This window comes from Erythrolamprus reginae, unplaced genomic scaffold (assembly GCF_031021105.1).
Source record: "Erythrolamprus reginae isolate rEryReg1 unplaced genomic scaffold, rEryReg1.hap1 H_9, whole genome shotgun sequence".
Lineage (NCBI taxonomy): Eukaryota > Metazoa > Chordata > Lepidosauria > Squamata > Dipsadidae > Erythrolamprus > Erythrolamprus reginae.
This window is the reverse complement of record NW_027248537.1, coordinates 514,525-531,391: the sequence shown is the minus strand read 5'-3', so window position 1 is coordinate 531,391 and position 16,867 is coordinate 514,525. Positions and strand designations below refer to the sequence as shown.

Below are 16,867 nucleotides of genomic sequence, written 5' to 3'. Positions count from 1 at the left end.
TGATGAGAATGAAAGATAAGTCTTAATGTATACATTTAACTAAGGAAGTACAGAAGATAGAAAAACAGGATGCCTTTCTTTACAAGGCCTTAATTTGAATCCCTGAAATCTCAAATTTAGCTATTACAATGAAGTCCTGTTGCAGACAGACCTGTTTTTTTATCACCACTTAAAATCTAATTAATCCGTATTGAAGCACAAAGATTTCTGTTGTTTTTTTTTAGGTGAGGGGTCATAGAGCTTTCTTTGTTCATCCTCAGACTTGCAATCATCAGGCATTGGGATATAATTTTACCAAGCAAATTGAAAGGTAACATATCAAATCCTTATCACAAAACCCAACTCATGGTTAAGCAGAGTCCTTCGTCCTTTGCAAGAAACCTTATATTCAGGAAGAACAAAAACATGTTTCAGAGTTCTCAAAGGGTTAATAATTAAAGCTTATGTTGAGGAGAGCAAAGAGCAACCATCATTGGAGCTGCAGCCACTATATAAAGTCAAAGTTCCAAAAAACCTGGCCAAAAGATTTTCCAGACAGTCGATTGCATCCTTTACAATGGCTTTAGTGAACCGAACCATAATGCAGTTAGCAGGGATTTTATTTTGCCTGTTAGGATGGGTCTTATCCTGCCTCACTACTTATTTACCTCAGTGGAAAAATCTCAATTTAGAATTGAATGAATTGGAGATCTGGACAATGGGACTCTGGCAAGCTTGTGTGGTCCACGAAGAAGGGGGAATGCAGTGCAAAGAATTTGATTCTTTTTTAGCTTTACCTCCTGAGCTCCAAATTTCTAGGATTCTGATGTTCATATCCAATGGATTAGGACTTTCTGGTCTCTTACTCTCAAGTTTTGGATTGGATTGTTTAAAGATTGGAGAACAGCAACAGGATCTAAAGAAGCGGTTATTGTTGCTGGGAGGAATATTCTGCTGGATATCAGGAGCTGCAGCCTTAGTCCCAGTGTCTTGGGTGGCTCATACCACTGTGCAAGAATTTTGGGATGAAACTATTCCAGACATCGTTCCAAGGTGGGACTTTGGGGAAGCACTTTTTATAGGCTGGTTTGCTGGATTTTGTCTCATTTTTGGAGGCTCACTGCTAAATTGCAGCGTCTGTTCTGTTGTTACTCAATCGTCTTCGGTCCATTATACAGTGGCAGGTGTGCTAGATGCTTGTCAACACTTGGAAAGTAACAACAGACCCCAAAGTCTAAGAGTCTGAGAGACAGGAGAGCCTATTTTTCCTTTCATGCACTTAAACACAGTGTGCAGAACTTATTCCAATTAAGATTAAAGGACGCTTTGTTCCTCACTCAATTAATTACACTTGAGTTTCTAATATTTTTCCTGGACTTTTTATTTCCAGAGTACTGTTATCCTTCTTATTACAAGGCTGAAAATACGGGCTTCATAACAAGAGTAGATTAAAATGACTATTGAAAACATCATCATATATTTTTGCCTACTTCAACTTAAAATGTACTGTTAAAACAAAATATCCAAAGCTCAAATAAGTCATAAAAATATGAATAATCATATTACACAATCATATCCTGTATTTGATTTTCAGAAATCATTGTTTCTGTTTCTCTACTGTCTTAAAATTTAAATACTATTCTCATTTAAACTTTCTGCTACAAATTCAAATATGCAGCAAAATCTTTAAATAAATCTTCAATTCAGCAATACTGGTTAATAGATTCCAGTTGTACCTACAGACTAGGATTAATCTTAAAGCATGGAAAACACCAAGATTTCCCCTCCTTATTTGCATGCTATTGCCACTACATATTTTTAAGATATAAGGAAGTAGCTAACAAAATATTTTAATTAGATGTCAAATACTGGTATTATAAAGAATTGGTTCTGTTGTGTTATGTGTTGATATTTGAGTGTAAGTATATATGTTCCCAATATACTTTCTAAAGTCTGAGAAAGACTGTATTAATTTTACTGTGTGATGACAGCATTATTTTTTTGTTTACATCTTTTAAAAACAGGATTGCTTCTGTGCCATCCATTTATAATGCATAATGTCTTTTATTAAGCAGCTCCAAGTTACATAATTGAATTTGCAAACTTAAGAGTGTTAGGTTAATTATATTTGTACTTATCTGGAGGAAAACATTATTGAACTCTGTGGATTTGCTTCTGAATGAATATGAATTCAATTATGTAGTTAAATCTAGCCAAGTAAGGATTGATTATTGTTTCCTAAAAAGAAGTAAAATATTAATATTTGAACTGTATTTTCAGTGTAGAATGGATCTTATGAGTCTAATACTTTTGAAATCACGTTACCATTTTTCTATATTTAAATATTATTGGAAAGAACAAATAATCTAAATGTGAGAACATTTACAGTACCTATTTACCGATAGTAATAACACAACATTTCTTCACTGATCCTCAACTCAAACTCTATCAGTACATTCACAAATGCTAAAACTTGCATATTTCTTATTACATTGCTTAACGGAAAAGTTAATGGTTTTTTATAAGAAAATGTTGTTAAACCTATTAAGTAGCTTATAAGGCTATAATAGACTTATTTTTTAATAAAATGAAGGAGGATGCTCTGGAAAGCTACATAGGTAGTGCAAAAAGGAAAGAAAGGATATAATGTAAAAAAAAATTCTTTTAGCTTTGCCTAAAGAAGTCAAGGTTTACAGAATGTTAAAACATTTCACAAATGGACAGTTGTCTGATGACAGAACACCAAGAGTAAAAGCTACAAAAAGTGCTAGTTGTATAAGCATTGATGTGCTCTGTTGCTCTGAAGTATGCCCGCTGTTGTTGAAATTTGATAGGAGGCTATTCAAAAGGTAGCTGCCAGATGGGAATGTGAGAACACACTGTTCATTGGTTACTGGTGGAGTTCTACTTCTATGCACAGAACTGATCATAATTTTTTTTGTTAGACCACAGAAGAGTCAGACTTTTTGACATTAATTAAATAATTTTAAACTAAAAAACATAATCTGCCAAGTATATTAAAATTAAATTTAGAATGAAAATTACATCTATTTCTTTTTAGCATAATTTACACTTATGTAGTTTGATTTGTATTATTAGTTAAATAGACATGTTTCAATGTATTATATAAACAAATTTAAGATATTATTACCTTATCTATCATATACATATCTGTTAGTATTGGAAGTATCCAGATTTCCAATGTCATAAAATGTATTTATAAAAATGGCTTCTCTGTATTACAAAGTCTATTTCCCATTCTGAAAATAGAGATGGACCTCAGTTTCCATGAAAAACTGCATTTAGTAAAATAAAATGAAAATAGAGCACGGACTTGCTGCATTTATGAGTTTCAGATCCAGTAGTTTTATATTATATCTTAGTGTGTAAAATGTTATCAGGGAAAAAAATCATGTACTGTCATGGATTGTGGTTTGTGTAGGAACTCACTTACATAAGTACAGCTTACATAATCATTGTTACCCAAGAAATTACCATAATCCTGATTAATGGCCCACCATTATAACATGGTCTTATTGGTGAATGTTTTATATGAATATTTGCACAAATCACATAAACTTGATTTAACTGGTATTGGTAAAGAAAAGAAGCATGCAAAAGTTACTGTTAAAAAAACTGTATTTTTCCAAATCATTGAAACAATTGAAAAGTGCAAAGACAAAGGTTAATCTAAGTGATGTGTACATATACAGACAATATTAGGATAGAAGACATTTGTGATACAACCTGATTAAATATTGAGTTCAGTTCTGATCATTTAATATTTAATATTTAACATAACTATAAAAATTGAAGTTTAGTGTCATCCAATAAAATATTTTCTAACACTTTGTTCATTTGGCTAAACAATATTGTATACTACTTGTAACACTTGTAATGTGATGTGCAGGATTGTACTGAAGTAATGATAATCAAGATATGATTACATTTGTTCTATTTTCTGATAGGTAACTTTTATGATAAAAATGATATTAGTATAGTATGAAACTTGACTGGTATTTGTCCATAATCAAGATTTTCAAAATTGTTACAAAAAATTGTAACAGACTTGTCTAAGACTTCCAGGTCTTCAAAATGTTTTCTTAAGTATTAGTTGAGGTTGCTGCAATTTTAGCATGTGAAAGAAAGCATGGATGGAAGATCCTTTTTATAAACAGCCAACAAAATTTATCTTGCCAATATATTATTATTCTTATTTTTCTCTAAATATTGTGGTATATTTGTATATGTCCTTAAAGTAATTTGGACAGTAGCTTTCTTTAACCCGCAAATTTAAATGTTCAGAACTAAACTATATTAAACTGTACTGTACATAAATAAGACTGGAAATAAATAAATCACAAGATACAATTCTATACATCATTCTAAAACATTATTATACTGTATTGTCAGACTAAGAAGCTGAAAATATCAGCCTTCATTTCTATATTAAATAACTTTGCAACTTCAGCTTTTAGACCTTGACCTTGACAGAGTAAATGGCATGGACATGTTTAGTTCACTTCTAAAAGATGTTTTTAAAAAAGAGGGGCACCCAGGAAATATTAAGCAGTTTCCTACTTTTAAGTAGAAGCAATATTGAAAAGATCTGAATAATTATACAAAATTGTTCATAATAATAGGACTCTTCGGGAGATTTACAAAAATAAATTAAGACACAATAATTTATTTCCTTCTGTAATTCTAAGGATGGTAATGAACATACTGTAATGTTCTCCTATTTTTTTTCAACAATACTATTATATCCTTGAAAAATAAAATACAGCATGTCTACATACAATTATGTTGCAAAATTGACAAGTACACAATTAACAGAAGTCTTTGTTTTTTCAGTGGCTTTTTTTATGTGTATGTGAATATGTATCATATATAGAATTATGTGTCACTTTCATCAATGGCTTTAAAATGCCTAAATAACTGTTATGCTCTCATTACCTTATGTTCCATAGCTTGGAAGCAATAGTTACATTGTTTAAATAGCCTGATCTTATAAAATGAGAAGTTCTACTTTAGTCAGTGGGGAGTATGGCATGCAGATTTAATTTAGAAAAGACATTTATCACTACTAGCTCTTCAATACCTTCTTAAGCAATTAGAGGCCTTACTTTGGTCTGATCTACAAAACAGTGACATCACCGCTGAAACAAAGCATCAATCACTGTGTGTTCCAGATAATGACATCAAACCTAATCAGTACTTGGTTATCAGATGAGAATTACCAAAGGGAGTGAGGATGCCAAGAAAATCTGTGGCTGTACTACTGGTATGTAAAACCTCTTGATGGACTGAATGAAGCAAAAGTCCTTGAAGAGATCCTTCCAAAGTTTTGGCACAGATTTTCTAGACTTGAAATATTTCCCCAGACTTTGCACATGTATATACATGCACGGCAACTGAAGGCCAGCTAGAAAAGTATCCCTACATAGAAGGATGATTGATAAAGCAGCCACTTCCAACTTGAGCCTCCTGGAAGATGAGCAATAGTTTCTTCAGTGTTTTGAGAAACAGGAGTGGGGTGGGACTTCAGATGCGCCCACATGTGCTTTGTGAAGCATCTATTCAAATTAGAATGGGGCATCTCATCACAGCCAACTCACCAGACCAACTTGCCTATGACCAACTAGCCACAGCCAACTCATCACAGGATAACTTGCTATAGGGCAATTTAATAATTTAATTTAACGATTTAAAATAAATAAAAATATTTTAATTTTTGCCATTCACATTTTATTCTGTCTGTCCTTTTTCATCCTTTCTTTAATTACTCTGTTCCACAATTTCTTTGCTATTAGTGCAACTCTTGTCTCACAGAGAGTTGATTGCACCAAGTTGTCCATGATGAATTGTCCATGGCAAATTCCCTCAACTTGCCTTGGCAAATTGTCACAGACTCTTTTCAAATACATTGCCAAGTATCTATTGTAAACTTGCATCCAGAAGCTGATTTTGGAGAATAACCTTTTTTTTTAAAGAAAAAAACACCTTGTATTAAACCTAGTTGCTGGTTAAACAAGCTAAGGTTATTGATCATGTTTAATCCTTATTGTGCCATAATTAACTTAGGAACCAACTTACATGGTCTATTTAATCTTAACCCAACTAATATTACATATTTTAAGTGCTCATTACCAAGGTTTCCAGTGGGTGCTTCTATCAATAGTTCTCAACTTCGGCAATTTTAAGATGTGTAGGATTCATTTCCAAGATTTCCCTAGCATTCTGGGAGTTTAACTCCACACATCTTAATGTTGATAGGGTTGAGAAACTTTGCCTTAGAGAATTAAATTTTGTTAAGAACAATTCTTGTGAAAATGGATCTGTTTGGGCTCCATGAATGTAACTATTTGAATAAACTCTTACTAGATACATTTACATATTAGTTTTACTTTTCATTCTTTGAATACTCAGGTCTTAAAATTGAATTTGAGTCCATTTTTCTGAAATAGCTGCTATTTGGGTATTATCAATTTTAACACATGGAGGGTTATACATACTTCCCTGATGTTCTCTCCAAGCTCCTAGATACAGTGAGACTTGAAATACAGCCCCAAATTCAGTACATTCAAAAAGGATACGCTTTCAGCTTAGTATTCTAGGCCCCTTCCTTCATTAAGAAAAAGTAGAAAAGGAAAAAGGTTTTTTTTGTCAGAGTTGAAAGTTCTCACGTAGACAGCAGAAATCTAAACAGAACCTGTATGCACTAGACAGACCTGCTGGCAAGGAAGAGGGCTCACATTTCCTGAAACCTATGTACACATTATTACTACTCTTTTTTTCAAAACCTATTAGATGGCTCAACAGCCATTTTCACAGTCTGACCTTGTGAAAAAAAATAAGCATGGAAATGAAACATATGGGACACATTGCATGATACAGAGCAGCAGTGCAGTTCATACATACTACGATTTCCTTTGTTTTTACATATACAAACTGTACAAAGTTAGCTTCATTGGTGTATCAATGTATATTTTGCTTTATATTTCTAGAGAAAAGACAAAGGGAACAGTTTGCACATCTGAAATGTTACAATATAGCATAGTGTATGTATTTTATAAACAATATCTACAATTGAATTCAAAAATATGTCTTTAAAAGACTGTAGAACAATAATATAAAAGCATTCACTTAAAAAATGAACAACACTTTTTATGCAAAATATTGTTAGACATCATCAACTGGTAGAGCTGGTATGCTTATTTTTGCTCTTGTGAAGTATGCCATCTTCTCCCTTGAAAATAAATATAAGGGAAACAAAAATGTGTCAAATGTAGAACAATATATAATAGACTCCAATACTAGAAGATAATAAAGAAGCAAATGACAATTTGCATCAAAGCACTATATAACAAATCCTTAGGCTTTTAACATACAGTGATTAGAAATACAATTTAATTGAGTTCAAGTAGGACAGTGCTCAAATGATATTTCTGTAAAAAAATAATAATTTTGTGATAGCCCATTTAACTAGTTTAGAAAGTTATAGGAGACACAATGTGTCCTTCTTCTACCAAGGACTTCCATAGTTTTTCTCTCTACCTAGAAGCATCATGGTGAATAAGAACATACTATAAATGTTGATTACAAACCAAGAGTTGGGATTTGTTTGGGGAGCTTTAAGTCTGCTTTTAGATTGGATGGATGAAAAGAATGAGATTACAAGTGTGTTGCATTCCAAGGAAACAGAAGAGACAGAGATAGGAGGCACTTAGTAACCAAGGAAGTCAATATAGAGGAGAGTGCAATGAGATATGCAATCCAACAGAGTCAGCTTCATTACGTACCCCATTGGATTCTGTTAATTACTTGGGCAGCATTTGGAAGGCAACGGTGGTGGTGGAGGTTCTTGTCTACATTAACTGGCACCAGCTTTCTGTTTGTGCTAGCTGGTAATGATGGCAAGGTTTGAATAAAGCCGGGGTGTCAAACTCACATTGTTATGGTGGCGTAATATGACGTATTGGGACTTTTTCACCCTTCACTAAATTGATTTTTTATGGCCAGCACGTGATGCATCCGGCCCATGGGCCAGGAGTTTGACAGCCCTGGACTAGAGTCTCTATCTTTATGCATAAGAACAGGAGCAGACCCAGTACAGCAATGCCACTAAGCACCTTGTCACTTTGTTCCACTTTTGCTGCAAGAAGCAGTATAGAGTGGAAACCTGAGATATGGCTGGGGCAATTGCATGATTTTATACACTTCGATCAAGTCACCTCTTAAATGCCGTCTTTCAAAGCTGAAGAGACCAAGGCATTGCAACCTGGTTTCATAAGGGAGGTGCTCTATTTCCTTGATCGTTCTTGTTGCTCTTTTTTGCACCTTTTCCAGTTCCATTATATCCTTCTTGAGGTGTGGTGACCAGAAGGACCATTGACCTTATTTGAATGGTCTTCTCGATGTACTGCAAGGAGAGTCCAATGTGGGTTGTTCTTTAGCATCATTGGCAGAGACTGAGTTAGAAATTAACATAATTATTGTGTCCCGCCCACTAGCTGCCCCATTGGGTCAGTCAATAAAAACGAAGGAATAGTGTAGTACAACACAATTTTATTAACTCTAAACCAATCAACCATAAGGAAAAACTTGAAAGGGGAGACCCTGGACCAAATAGGCAGGTTTGGACTCTCCTCACAGTGCATCGAGAAGACCGTTCAGGTAAGGTCAACGGTCTTTCTCCACTGCACTGCTTGGAGAGTCCAATGTGGGATGTACCCAAGCAACAGGATCAGGGTGGGAGAGGCTGAACCAGGGGCATTGGAACATAAACCCTCTGCAGCACTCTGCATTCAAATGCTGCCTCCACCGAGGCAAAGGAATTATAAACGTTGTGGGGGCTGACCAAGTTGGTGCCCTACAAATGTCTTCAATTGTGGCTTGTGTAGTCCAAGCAGCTGTAGTAGCTGCACTTCTGGTGGAGTGGGCTGTGACTCGGGATGGTAAAGGGGTAGAACTCGCTTTATATGTCTCTATGATGCAGGAATGGATCCATCTGCTGATTGTTTTGGCAGAAACTTTGGTACCTATAGATGATGGGAGGAAGGAGACAAACAATGCCTCTGACTTCCTAAGGGTTTCAGTGCAGCGTACACAGATCTTTAGTGCCCTACGAACGTCTACCTTGTGCCACCTCAGTTTTGATGGGTGGGATCCATGTGTGCAGAAGTCCAAGAGAATGATGTCTTGAGATCGGTGAAATTTAGTGTTGACCTTGGTCAAGAAACAGGGGTTTAATCATAAGGTCACTCTGTCCGGATGGAAGACGCAAAGGTCCGGACGGACGGAAAGCGCCGACAGGCGTGAAACCCTACGTGCAGAAGTAATGGCAACTAGAAATGCCACCTTAATTGAAATAATATGTAGTGAAACCTCCCTTAATGGCTCGAATGGAGGTCCTGTTAGTGCTTGGAGGACCAAGGGTAGATCCCAAGATGGGAAACGATGAATGACTGGTGGCAATAAATTTGCTGCCCCTTGGAGAAAGTCCTTTTTCCATGGATGATGAGAGACTGGACTTGGGGGGTCAGTCCGTAGGACCGTGGCTATGGCTGCCACCTGCCTACATAGTGTATTGGGTGCCAACCCTTCATCGAGACCTTTTTGCAAGAGGTCTAGGAGGTGGAGCACCAAAGATGCTTGGAATTGTACACCTTGAGCTTTACAAAAGCAGCAGTAAGCGGCCCAAGTAGCTTGATATATATGTGTTGTCGATGGACGACGAGCAGCTTGGATGGTGTGAATGACTTTCTCAGTGTGCTGTTCTTTCCTCATGCGGTCCCTTTCAATTGCCAAACAGCAAGTCTCCACCACTGAGGGTCTGGGTGGACTACTGACCCCTGAATCAGGGAGAGTCGGTGGTGTGGGATGGTCCATGGTGGGGAGGTTGATAGGTCCATCAGGTCCGCAAACCATGGACATCTGGGCCAGTACAGTGCAATAAGTAGTATCTCTGCTTGTTCCAGGAGAATCTGGGAGACTTCCCTGGGAATCAAACTGATCAGAGGGAATGCATACAGTAATCCTTTCAGCCAAGGAGAGATGAGAGCATTGACCTGCTCGTCTCCTGGGGATGGAAAGCGGGAAAAAATAATGGAACCTGGTTGTTGTAATGCGTTGTGAATAAGTCCACTTGTGGATTGCCGTAGTGATGGACAATGTCCTGGAATGTTTCTGGACTCAAGGACCATTCTCCGGGGTTGAGAGTCTTTCGACTCAGCCAGTCTGCTTGATTGTTTGATGTTCTTGAGATATGTTCTGTGTGGATTGAGGCTAGATGTAATTCTGCTCATGAGAAAAGATTGTGTGCTTCTTGCATTAAACATCCTGACCTTGTGCCCCTTGATGGTTTACATGGGCTCATGTTGCTACGTTGTCCATCAAGATGAGGACATGTTGACTCTCGACCAAATTTGTGAAACTCAGTAGTGCCCGAAACACTGCTCGAAGCTCAAGAAGATTGATGTTGTAGTCCATCAGGTTGTCTGTTGTCCACAGATCTTGGGCGACTTGTGACCTGGTGTGTGCTCCCCAGCCGAAGAAGCTGGTAACCATGGTGATTGTCACCTCTTGATAGTAGAGGAAGGGTGAACTCTTGCTTAGGGCCCCTGGAGGTCCACCAAGGGAGAGAACGTTGTATCTCTGCTGTTATCGACACCCGTTGTCTGGAGTGACTGATCCTTGCCCTTTGAAAGGGGAGCAGGAACCACTGTAGTGGTCGGGCGTGAAGGTGGGCCCAAGGTACAATGTTTATACAGGAGATGAGTATTCCTAGTAATTGAGATAGGAATGCAAAGGGAACTCTGCTCCTCCGCTTTCGGGATGCCACCGCCGATTTTGCTGCTGCTGATTTCGATGCCACCATGCTTCTAAGGTGTCTGGCAGCCCACGTGTCTTCTGTCGGCCGCCGCTCCGCCGTCACGACCATCAGAAGACACGTGGGCCGCCAGACAGCTGAGAGGCCAGGCGGCAGCGAAATCGGCTGCAGCGAAATTGGTGGTGGCATCCCAAAAGTGGAGGAGCAGCTCCCGATGCTGACCAGCCCAAACCGTCGGCCCCCTTTGCTGCTGCAGGTGGGTAGCCACCCATCCGTCGGGCTGTCTTCTGCCTCCAAATCTGGAGGCACGCCCATGGCCACCGAGGGCTCCTCCCCAAATGGCGCTGGCGCCAAAAAAAGACTGGTCTGGTGAGGGGACTGAGCCTTGGCCGCCGTTGCCCAGATTGCACCTCCTGCCGGCGTGGCGGCCAACAGAAGACACGTGGACCACCAAACAGCTGAGGGGCCCGGCGGCGGCAAAATCGGCGGCAGCAAAATCGGCGGCAGCGGGGGCAGTAAGACTCTTCAAGTGGAGCGTACTAACGCTCCAAGAATTAAAGGGGAAGGATCGGAATACAAGGCACCCCCCCGAAAATAAGACGTAGCACAACTTTTGGAGCAAAAAATAATATAAGACACTGTCTTATTTTCAGGGAAACACAGTAGTAGATATATTTCTTTAAGCCCCTGGTGACAAATCTATAACTTGTGTGCCAGAGGTGACACACAGAGCCCTCTCTGTGGGCACGCGCTGTCGCCCCACTCCAGCTCCGTCAGGTTTTTCAATCATGTTTCTTACCGTTGTTTGAAGGGAAACAAAAGAGTAAAAAGAATGCCAAAACAGCATTCCGCCTTTGTTGTGGTACATTTGCTGTTGCTGCCCCCATGGCCTCCCTCTCACTGTGTCTTGCACAGCAGTGTCAAATTTAATCCGGAGCCATATTGTGACCTGGGTCATTTCGGATTGGCAAAAAAAAGCAACTGGCACCCTGTCAATTGCTTTTCCTGCAGAGCTCCCTGTGTTGGGATGTGCTGCTTCCCCGCTGGCCAGCTGGTCTTTGATGCGCTGCTCCTGGGTTTGTTGGCCTCTGGATGTCAGATTTTCACCACTTAGCACCAGTTCCCCCGGAGGAAGAGAGACAGAGAGAGACTTATGATGAGGATGTGTTGTGTATATATTTAGAGAAATAGTCAAAAGTGTTGCGAGCAGGCAGAAATGAGGAAATGTTGCAGAACTTGATAGTGAAACTGCAGAAATATTAAAGAGTTGGCTTAGGACATGGGACCCCAAAAGCTAAATCTTGGATCTTTGGTTATTTAATTCAAAACATTTGAATTAATTTATCTTATAAATGATTGAAATTGTGGTGAAATTTACCATAGAACTGTCTAATTCTGGAACCATATGCTGCATAGTGAAACTGAAGATTTCAGTGTAGAAATTGCTGAACAGTTTTACAAAGCTCATAGAGATAGAAAGTCTCCTCACCTGAAAGATTGCACCTGTAGTGGCACTTTCTGGCTTTGCTCTCGTAATCGGCACACATCTTTTGAAGCTTTCCTCATCAATTTTTCTGCATTTAATCCCTGTTTCTTTTTGTCCTTTGACTGTTCAGCCTAATGTAAAAAATTACAAGCCACATATGATAACTCATAATATTATATAGGACTTAAGTATGTACCTTGCAATTTATCTTCAGCACAAATAAAAAGAAAGGCATCTTGGTGCTGCAATTCAAATGACTTTGGTCTGATTTAATTAAGATGTTGAATGAATGAAAAAGGTCTACCTAATTCTTGACAGTTTCTTTAATGGCACTGTAATCCATGGGCAAATGTTTGTACACCAGAAAGTGATGTCTCAAATAGAAACTCTATTAGCATGCCATTGCCAACCCTTCCTATTAACACCTGTAAATGGATTAACAGCATCTAAAAAAGGGCAACAGGTCACAAAAAATATTGCTTGGCAAAGGGGCTTTGCATACCCAATAAGCCGTCTAATTATCCTTTGGATGAGCTAAGAAACAAATACAACTGGAATTTTATAATCCATTTTTAGCCAAGGGTTTAATTTTATGCTTGCTGGAGAATTCTGGGAGTTGAAGTCCACAAGTCTTAAAGTTGCCAAGTTTGAAGATCTCTAGTCTAAATTATATTTGTTATCTGCTTCCTATTATGTTGATTAGTTTTGTTAAATGCCCTCCTTTTGTGTTAATAGAGTACTCCACTGCTTTAATGCCTCTATTAACTTTTTATATTAGTATATTAAAAAGCTTTAAAGTGTTTACTGACATTGGCATTGTAATAGGTACCGTATTTTTGTGGTAGGACTGCTTCTGTAAACACATTGCAACTGAAGAGGGCACCCTATGAATGCTTTTGAACTATTCAAAGCAGTACGTGACCATGAAAATATTTAAAACAGATCTTGCTCTGCTATCATGTGCATTTCCAATCTGGTCTGGCCATTTACAAAGAGAGAGACTCCTCATAACATAAATGGGCTGTGGCTGAAAATAGGATTTTTCTATCATAGCCCCCATTTTATGGAATTTGCTTCTGCCATAAGATCCTGAAGCTCCACTTTCCTGTTTTTTACCACACAGGAAAACAATCTTATTTCACTGGGCGTTTGAGCTAAGATGACTGTGGGCATCATCAGCGCAGTCTAAGAATAATCTCATATTGATGAAGTCATATCAGTGAATTGTTTTTTCTTTATTTGTTTCTGTCCAAACAAGCCAGCCTCCATGGGACAGGATAAAATTTTTGCTAAACGAACAAACTAACAAACAAAAATCCAATCTAGGTTTCAAGAGATGAGGATATGAGGGGGAGAAATATACTTTTAAAAATATTGAGTATGGAATATAGAGTAGTACACAGGTAGTCCTCAATTTATATCTATTTGTTTAGTGATCAATCAATGGTTGTAAAAAAAATGACCTACAACCAATTCTCACAATTGAAGAATCCACTGCAGAATCCCCACAGTCATGTGATCAAAATCTGGATGCTTTGGCAACTAGCATGTATTTATGATAATTCACTATTCCACATCATATGTTCACTATTTGTGACCTTTTTAGCTGGCTTACAACAAGAATAGTAAAATGAGGAATATAGATTCACTTAACAACTGCTTGGTTCACTTAACAACTGCAGTAATTTAAGCCCCATGGCAAAAAAAGGTAATCAAATCAGGCACAATTCATTTAACAACTGCCTTGCATAATACAGTGTTCCCTCGATTTTCGCGGGGGATTCGTTCCGAGACCACCCGCGAAAGTCGAATTTCCGCGAAGTAGAGATGCGCAAGTAAATACACTATTTTTGGCTAAAAACAGTATCACAAGCCTTCCCTTAGCACTTTAAACCCCTAAATTCCAATTTCCCATTCCCTTAGCAACCATTTAGATTATTACTCACCCTGTTTATTTATTAAAATTTATTTAAAAAATATTTATTAAAGGAAACAAAAGTTTGGCAATGACATATGACATCATTGGGTGGGAAAAAATGTGGTATAGGGAAAAAACCGCGAAGTATTTTTTAATTAATATTTTTGAAAACCCGTGGTATAGACTTTTCGCAAAGTTTGAACCCGCGAAAATCGAGGGAACACTGTAATAGAAATTCTAGCCCCAATTACAGTTGTAAATTGAGGATTACCTGTGTTCTGGATCACCTATATGTCAAACACACTTTAATTATATCAGCAAAAATGTATTACCGGTATTTCTTTTCCTGTCAGAAAGGCAAATCTCTTATTAAGCAAGATTTTGCCAGGGTAGGATGATGTACAGTATTGCCACGGTAGGCTTGCTTCTGCAAACATGTTACAACTGAAGATGGCACTACGTGAATGCTTTTTAAGTATTCAGAGCTATACACGACCATGAAAATATTAAAACAGAAGTTGCACTGTAAGTCTGTATATTTCCAATCTGATCCAGCCATTTTAAAACCAGAGATCCTCTTCTCATAAAGTAAATGATGTGTGGACAAGGCAACAGGCCATCATAGGGCTGATGATACCCCACTGTCTAAGAAACAACATTTGGTGGGCCCTTGGCAATGGACCATTTCTGCTGTGGTATCCACATTGTGGAATCTTCATCCCTGAGGTGAGATTGGATTTATGCTTCTGAGCTTCTGAAAGTCCCTTAAGTTACACCAGCAGGCTGGGGACCCCACAGAGATGGATGAACTAGTGAGGTATCTCCATTACTATTAACATCCCTTTGTGTATTATTTTTTAGTTTTACCTCTGTTTTTATAGTTTTTAATATTTTAAATAATCAATATTGACTATTGTTTTAGATATTCATTGTTTTACCTTCATTGTACACCACTGCATATTGTTTTGTGATATGAGCAACCATGTAAACTAGATAAATAAATAAGATGATGTGAGTTTTGTTATAAAAAAATTCCTTAAGAATCTAAAATGTCTTATGCATTTTGTAGATATTTAGTCATTTATAGAAGTAGAAAGTTGTTTAATAAAAACCCAGATTTAATTATCTGATTTTCCTAAATTTGAGGCAACATGATCTTAGAAGGCAGTTTTACAACTAGCTCTGACATATTTTTAAATGCTTTTTAAAACTAGAAAGCAGTTTCTTAAAGGCAGAATGACAATAACTCCTCCCACAAAAGTAGTTATCCTTTTGGTTAAATATAGAAACCTTCGGAGACCATGTAACATTTAAAATTAATCATCCTAAGGCAATTCTGTGATTATTGATATCCAAATGCATTTAATTACTAAATTAGATTACATTACTATCATGAATATTGGACTCAATAATTTGAACTATACTAATAAGTTCTGAAGTGCTAGAAAAAAACAGGAAAATTCTCAGCAAATTCTCAGCAAAATCCCCCACTATTGGCTGAATGGAAGGGAGAAAAAATGCTTCACCACGAATGTATCAATTTTTCTGAACAATTTGTTTAAATGCCTGCACTCTTCTAAGACAATAAGCCACTGACTTCTGTACATTTAAAACCACTGAAACTGCATGCAATCAATACCTGGCAGTAGGAAAAAATAATACCAATAATATAGAGGCAGTATAAATTCTGAGCATTTCGATTTTATATGAACACTTGGTCAAAACTCTATGTGCAGACACTAAAACATCATACGTTTGCTTCTTTATTAGTTAGTTCATGTTCATACCTCTTTTTCAGCTTGCTTCAAAAGCTTTTGGAATCTTTCATCTTCCAAAATACATAGAGGAAGATCCGTCTGCCCTGTTGCTTTCATCTCTTCTAACTTCTGCCTAAGACCACGAAGTGTCTGTAGCTCATCATTCAGGCGACTCTGACGGGTCCGGGATGCTTGAAGATCCAACTCCAAGTCGAGAGAAGTACGCACCAGGCGCTCTCGCATTGCTCTTTGCAAGCTGGACTGGCAAGTAGGCTATAGTTGTCAGGAATTCCAGAAAATAAGAATATAATATAATACAGGCATTGCATTGAGAACAGCCCAATACTCATGTGAAACACAATAGATTTGCTATGGGCACTAAGATACTATTTTTGTACAAATGAGGTTGCAGCAGAGGGACAGCTTTTCTGCAGTTGTTTTTATGGAACTGGAATGTTTTTCAGCCCCTGTAAGATAAGAACCGGTCATACAATTTTCCTTAGGGGACATAAATGAGATAATGTAACATCATTAAACTTTATTTCAATATCAAAACACAATATTTTTGGTACAACTATGATGAGGGGTATTCCTCGGGGGGGGGGGGAATAGGACCTTGTAATATTTCTAACTGAGATTTTAAAGAAGGCTTTAAAAAAAGATTGTGAACATCTTGCTAATGCATGCAAGAAAAATACATTACTATAGCAAATGGTGTAGCAAAAGCTCAGAGATTCTGAGTTTCAACCGCCCTCAAAGTAAGGCCCCTAGTGTTACCCCTCCATTTGTGGGAGAGGGAAAAAAGCTATATAATGTTACAGAGAACATTCAGGACCAACAGGAGGAAAATATTTTATAATAGTTATTACTGACATTCACTGCTAGCATTATTGGAG

The 16,867-nt window shown here is 37.6% G+C and overlaps 2 protein-coding genes across 2 annotated transcripts in view; one reads left to right on the top strand and one right to left on the bottom strand.

Annotated features, from left to right (window-relative positions):
• The first annotated feature begins 556 nt into the window (after window positions 1–556).
• LOC139155892 (claudin-22-like) lies at window positions 557–1,225 on the top strand. The gene has a single exon (XM_070731242.1). The coding sequence runs from the start codon at window positions 557–559 to the stop codon at window positions 1,223–1,225; it is 669 nt and encodes a 222-aa protein (XP_070587343.1).
• Window positions 1,226–3,603: 2,378 nt separating this feature from the next.
• LOC139155889 (protein WWC2-like) overlaps window positions 3,604–16,867 on the bottom strand; it is a 190,571-nt gene continuing 177,307 nt past the window's right edge. The window contains exons 21-23 of the mRNA XM_070731238.1: window positions 16,002–16,244; window positions 12,300–12,427; window positions 3,604–7,228 (exon numbers count right to left, since the gene is read on the bottom strand). Coding sequence (XP_070587339.1) covers window positions 7,162–7,228; window positions 12,300–12,427; window positions 16,002–16,244 — 438 coding nt within the window. The 3' untranslated portion in view covers window positions 3,604–7,161. The remainder of the gene's footprint in view (window positions 7,229–12,299; window positions 12,428–16,001; window positions 16,245–16,867) is intronic.

What these genes read in the sequence shown, in the direction of transcription:
- LOC139155892 (XM_070731242.1), top strand. Translation starts at nt 557, where the DNA reads ATGGCTTTAGTGAACCGAACCATAATGCAGTTAGCAGGGATTTTATTT.